Source organism: Falco peregrinus, chromosome 9, assembly GCF_023634155.1.
Source record: "Falco peregrinus isolate bFalPer1 chromosome 9, bFalPer1.pri, whole genome shotgun sequence".
Taxonomy (NCBI): domain Eukaryota; kingdom Metazoa; phylum Chordata; class Aves; order Falconiformes; family Falconidae; genus Falco; species Falco peregrinus.
In genome coordinates, this window is record NC_073729.1 from 25,768,815 (window position 1) to 25,774,736 (window position 5,922).

The window sequence follows — 5,922 nt, forward strand, 5'->3', positions numbered from 1 at the left end:
CATGTTTTGTAACCAAAGTCTTTGTTTTGGAATGGTCTGTCGGTTTCGGGGGCTGCTCGGGGGCGGGGCGGCCGGTTCCCCTCAGCTTCCCGCCGCCGGGGGAGGGGTGCGCCCCGCGGGGTGGGGTGGGTCCCCGCCCCCCAGGGGATGGCCCCTGGCCCGCGATCCGCTGGCCGAACGGTGGCCCTGGTGCCCTTCTCCCGGAGCCGCCTCAGCGCGGCGAGGGGGTGGGGTTCGGGGGCCACCGCGGCCGTTTAACGGTCTTTCAACGGCTGCGCGCCCGCGCGGGTGAGGCCGCCGCCGCGCCGGAAGCTGTCCGCTCCCGCTGACGTGTTTCCGCTTCCGGCGCCGCGCCTCCTTTTCCGCCGCGGCGCACGCGAGGTAGGAGCGCGGTCGCGGTGCCGCTTCGCGGGGAGCGGCCGGGGCGACCCCGGGGACGGCGAGGGGGGCTCGGCCCCGGCCTCCCGCGCAGCTGGGGGGTCGGGGGGGCCGCAGCGTGCTGCGGGCCGGGGCCGCTGCCCGTGGAGCGGCTCGGCCGTGGGGCCCGGCGGTGGCGCTCGGCGCAGGCCAGGCCGTGCGGACACGGCCCCTGAGCCCCGCTCTGCGCTCTCTAGGTCTTACCGCTTGGTGCCTGCGCCTCGGCCAGCCACAACGCCATGCAGAACGACGCCGGGGAGTTCGTGGACCTTTACGTGCCTCGCAAATGGTGAGCGGTTGGCTCCAGCGCTGGGGGGGGCGGGGGTCGGCGCGGAGCCGGGCCCTGGGCATCGACCCGCGCCGTAGCCCGCTGCAGGCAGCGCAGGAGCAGGGCTTTTCGTAGTCATGAGTATCTGCAGCAAAGGAAAGTGGGTCTTATCCGTTTCTGTATTTTTAAAACTATGTAAAATATGTGAAGGAGGGAAGATTAAAGCTCAAGAAAATACTCTGCATCTTCCGTTGCTTAACTGTCAGCCTTACAGTGCAGCAGTGACGGCTCACGCATGGTTCGTTTCAGAAGTAAATGCGGTGTTTGCAGTGTGCTGGTGTTTCTGTGCTACAAGGTGTCCTAGCGAAGCTGTTAAGGAATCAGCATGTGCTATCAAGGCAGCAACCAAGTACAATTTTGAGGTTATAGTAAAGTGACAGTGAGAAGCTTTTTGTAAATGTGTACGTTAAAAAAAAATGACTGGAAAATAAAAAGCAGTTACATGTGTTTTTATTAGGGTTAAGTCGAATGTTTTTTGCAATGTGTGATTTCTGAGGGTTTGCAACCCAAGTGTCTTTTGATAGCTGTAATGGCCCCAATGAAAAAGGTATAGAGAATACATTCTCTTGAATTACCTTCATTGTGGTATTGTTTGCACTTTAGAAAAGACTTGATACTCTTGTGTGTTTTGAAGGGCTGTGCTGGTGTGTGCATTGTATAGGGGTGAACTGGGCATATAAAAAAAAGTGAAGAGATAATTCCCAACTTAGCATGATGCTGCCAAGTTAAAGTCTCCTTTAAATGTACCTAAAGTCTCATTTTAATGTTCCAAGCACTGAAAGCTTAAACAGTTAAGGTCTGAACTTCTTGTGCAGCTTTAATTTGCTTGTAGATGTGGCGGTTAAGTTTTTTCTCATTGTCACCGTCCATTTCCTTTTGTTTAAATATGTCTTGGTTTTTTATTCCTTAGCTCTGCTAGCAACCGAATAATCGGTGCTAAGGATCATGCTTCTATTCAGATAAATATTTCTGAGGTAAGTTTCATAACAGAATTATGTGATCAGAGAGCTACACATTTAAACTTTTGCTAGATGTTAAGAAATACAACAGCTTTTGATGCATCTCCAAATAATTCACTAGAGACCATATAAGTGTAGAACTTGAGGGTTTTCAAACATTCAAGTATATTACTGTGTCACCCCTGGTTATTTTTCAGCCTATTGGAAAATAATTCATTAAGGGAGTTTCATAAACCTCTGTACAGTCTGTTCCAGTGCTTAACAGTTTAACTAAATGCAACTTCCTAACGTTATATTTTAGCTAATGAAATATAAATATAAAATATAAATTAGGGAGTTCCTTGTCCTGAAGGAAAGAAGGAGACAAAATGTTTGTCTATGGGAGATTCTTATCCCTTCTGCCTTCACCTGTCTGTAAGAAAGTACCATTCTTCAGTCTGTCCTTGTGCGCTCTAGTTTTTAATTTTTTATTCTTGTTGATCTTCTCTGTGCTTTTTCTAGTTTATCCAAAAGATACAGTTGCCAGAACAGAACGCTGTTTCTGGTCTACTTTGCTTAACTAAAATGCCATCTTCTGTGCTTTGCCTGAATACTTCCTGTTAATACTTGACACTGCTGCTCCCGATAGGTGACACATGAGATTGCTCATGTGTTTTGTGTGCAGCATTATGGTTTCATTAACTCAGTGCTTGGGCTATTAGATGCATAGAATTTTTCCTGAAGTATGCTGCTGGCTGTTTGTATTGACTTGGTATTGTACATTTAGTTTTCTTTCTGTAACATAAGGAATTTGTTCTTGTCCAAATTTAGTTTCGTCTTCTCAGGGTAGTGTTATTGCAACTTCCTCCAAGCTTAACATACATGCTGAGAAAACCACAGCAGACCTTGACTCCTGCAGGATCCCAGTTAATGCCCAAGGGCTCCAGTTAATTTAAACGCCTTTTAGCATGCTTTTTTTCCCATGTGTTTATTGGCATTCACCTTGCAGGAACTCTGTGGACTCGGTGTTCCTATAGCTTATGTGCTATATAGCTTGATTTATTTGCTTGATTTATTTCTTCTTGAATGGGAGACCACAGACTACAATCCCATATTTTTACACAACTGAGTCTCTTGTGTTACATGTCTGACTAAAGAAATAATTGAAAAAAAAATGCTCTGTTTCTGATTTCCTGTAAATGTTAAGGCAAATATTTCTCTTGTTCACCCTGTTTCTTTCCTTCAGTGGTCCCTATTGTTTTCAAAGGATCAGAGATTAGCGGAATTCAAAAACACACCCATGGTTTTGTAGGGCTCACTACACTGTTAATGATTTGTATTGTTTAGTCTTTTTTCCTGTTCAATTTCTCAGCAACTGGAGGAAGTGAGACAAATTGTGTGTCTCAGCTTGGGGGCATTTTACTGCCTGTGTAACAAGACTGCCCCCTTCACTTCAGTTTTCCATAATACCAACCTTAATTAAAAGGAACATGAAAAAAATAGCAGAGGCAGTAAAATCCATAAGTAAACTTTACTTTTCCATTTTTATAAAACACAAATATTTTTTTTAGCTACTATTTCATATTGTGCTCTTGTTATGCTGCATGATCTATTAAATTTTATAGCTGCGCTATGTAATTAACTGTAACTTTGCTGTGAAAAGATACTCTGTAGTTGTCTTTCTAATTTTGGTATTTGCATTAGTTTTATGTAGTTTGCAGAAAAATAGTTGCAGTATTTAACAAGTAATTTTTATCTTTGGGTGCCTGGCAAGTATGTAAGAGCATAACATTTTATAGGAATTTATATGGAGTAACTTGCTTGTAATCACAGGTTGACAAGGTAACAGGCAGAGTAAATGGCCAGTTCAAAACGTATGCCATTTGTGGAGCAATTCGTAGAATGGTAAGTACTTCTTTAACTGTTAAAGTATTCTTTAACTGCAGAATGATTGTGCTTCTTTTTATATTGATTAGTAACTTTTTAGATTTGTGTTTGGCCCTGAAAACACAATATGTCTTGAGCTTGTTCTAGAGGAAGAGCTTTTGTGGGGATGATGAAGACAGGACAAAGATGTGAACAAATTTACTTAGAAGAATCAGTTTCTTCTGTTTTTCTGAATTATGTATGTTCATAATTTTTTTTATCGCTGCAAGTGGATGCAAGTGGGTTGTTTTTTCTCTTTTAGAATGTTCCAAGCTACTGATACCTGGCTTTTATCTGTTGTTTATAATTGTTAGAAATGATACTACCATGGCTTAAATTTGTTAAACATGGTATGAAACTTCCTGGAGTTCATCAGAAGTCTGCTTACTCAGAAATAAATCTTGTTAATGCAAGCTTATATATGTTTTCAAGTTAAAACTATTTCTATCCTAAAGGATGACAAAGAATTTAACAGCTTGTTTTGAATACACTAATCAGTGCCTATGAAATGTAGTGATTTGTGGAAGACGCTGTGCATTTCTCTACCAGCATTAAATGCTGCAGCTGCCTCTTTTTGATGTGTATCAGCAATTACTTGGTCACTTCAGAATAATCTTTATGTTTTTTAAAGGGTGAATCAGATGACTCCATTCTGCGTCTGGCAAAAAATGATGGAATTGTTTCCAAGTACGTATGTTTATCTTATCCTCTAACTCCTGCAGGGGCCACTCCCATACCCAAATCTAGCTCTTGGGTTGAAAATGTATATACTATATTTATAAGATGATTACACAGTTGTTCAAAAATATTTACTTGAGCTGTTGAAGCAAACTAGTTTGTAACAATGTTTGTTTCATTTTCTTCTAGGAACTTCTAACTGAAGAAACTCTGGTATGGAACATCTGATGTAAAATAAACAGTTCAAACCTATATTGTGCTGTGTCTTTGTTCAAGTCATAAACATCAGTGGATTTATTACAGCTAGTGTACAAAGACTTAGAAATACATGTCTTCAAAAGATACACAAATTCTGGTTATGAATTCTTAAACGAATCAGCTTGTAGGCCAGTGCCAGAGTTGAAAATCAAGAATTTTCACATCACTCTTTGGTTCGCTATCATCTTTCTTTTCTGGATTTGATAAGCTTTGCAGTTGTAGCTCAACTCCTTTTTTGATCTGTAATGGAGCATTTTGCAATATAGCAATCTAATTCATCTTCCTGCTTTTTCACTGGAAAGACTAAGGCAATTCTTTTGGTTACGATGCAGAAGTTCAGGGGGTTTTCTGCTGATAGAGGCTCACAGTATTTACTCTGCCACCAACATTCTTTAAGCAAATCATTAAAACTGCAATTTGTGGAAAACTTAGCAGAAATACTTCTTGGCATGCTAGCAGATTGATTGCCGTGTGAGAGAGACTCTTAAAGGTTTTACCTTTTTAGTCTTGTATTACACCTTGATATTGAACAGCAGGGAAATAATTTAAGGATAAATAACCTGACTATTTGGCAATATTTTAAGAAATTACTTAATAGCCCTTTAATGGCTAGATAGACTTTCTACCTGCTGATGTGGGTTTGGTTTTTTGTCAGCTATCCTACTAGCAGAACCAAAGGAGGAGGCAAGCAGTTGAAATGATAGTACATCTGCTGACATTGCTTCTCTTATCTCTCATTTCTCTGGCTAATTTTCATACTTCAGGCTTCTAAGCTGGCACACACTAGTTACTTAAAGGTTGTGCCTGTTGTACTTAAGGTGTTTAGTTTTAGTTTGAACTGGTTGGTTTTCTGGTAATTTAAAGCTTCTGACGTAGTTACTGTGAAAGAAAAATAAGATTTTTTGGGGGGGGTCAGACTACACCGATACTCAAACCACCAGCTTTGCTGAGTTAACGTCAGGCGTTAGCTTCTGATAAATCCAGTGTCATAGAAATAAGGTTGGTTATCCTGCAGGGCTGAGAACATGGATGAACTGTCAAATTAAAGTGTTTAAAAAAAATTTAAAACTTTTGTTTTTTCCATTTTAGATAAAATCCTGACCTTGCAGTACTATCTTCTGACACCTCTGAACTTGCTCCTGCTTTGTGTTCCAAAATATGCTAGAAATATGTTGCTTCATGACATTTTTCTTTCCCCTTTGATCAGCTTTTCACATTTGACTTTGAACATAGCACCTTCCAATACCAAGGTGCTATAGCTGTACTAACGAACCTTCGAGATGTCTTGTGTTATTCTAGTGGGCCACAGTGCTTTTTGGCAGTATTACAGCTTTTTCCTGTGTTAACAGTGTTAAGCAGCATACTAAATCGCGAAAG

At 41.5% G+C, this 5,922-nt stretch overlaps 1 protein-coding gene across 1 annotated transcript; it reads left to right on the forward strand.

The window, feature by feature from the left end:
- The first annotated feature begins 242 nt into the window (after nt 1-242).
- Nucleotides 243-4,539, forward strand: RPS21 (ribosomal protein S21). Its single transcript, XM_055813822.1, has 6 exons — nt 243-381; nt 615-706; nt 1,656-1,719; nt 3,517-3,588; nt 4,241-4,296; nt 4,477-4,539. Exons 2-6 carry the CDS (start codon nt 657-659, stop codon nt 4,484-4,486), a joined length of 252 nt encoding a protein of 83 aa, XP_055669797.1. The 5' UTR covers nt 243-381; nt 615-656; the 3' UTR covers nt 4,487-4,539.
- Nucleotides 4,540-5,922: the final 1,383 nt, after the last annotated feature.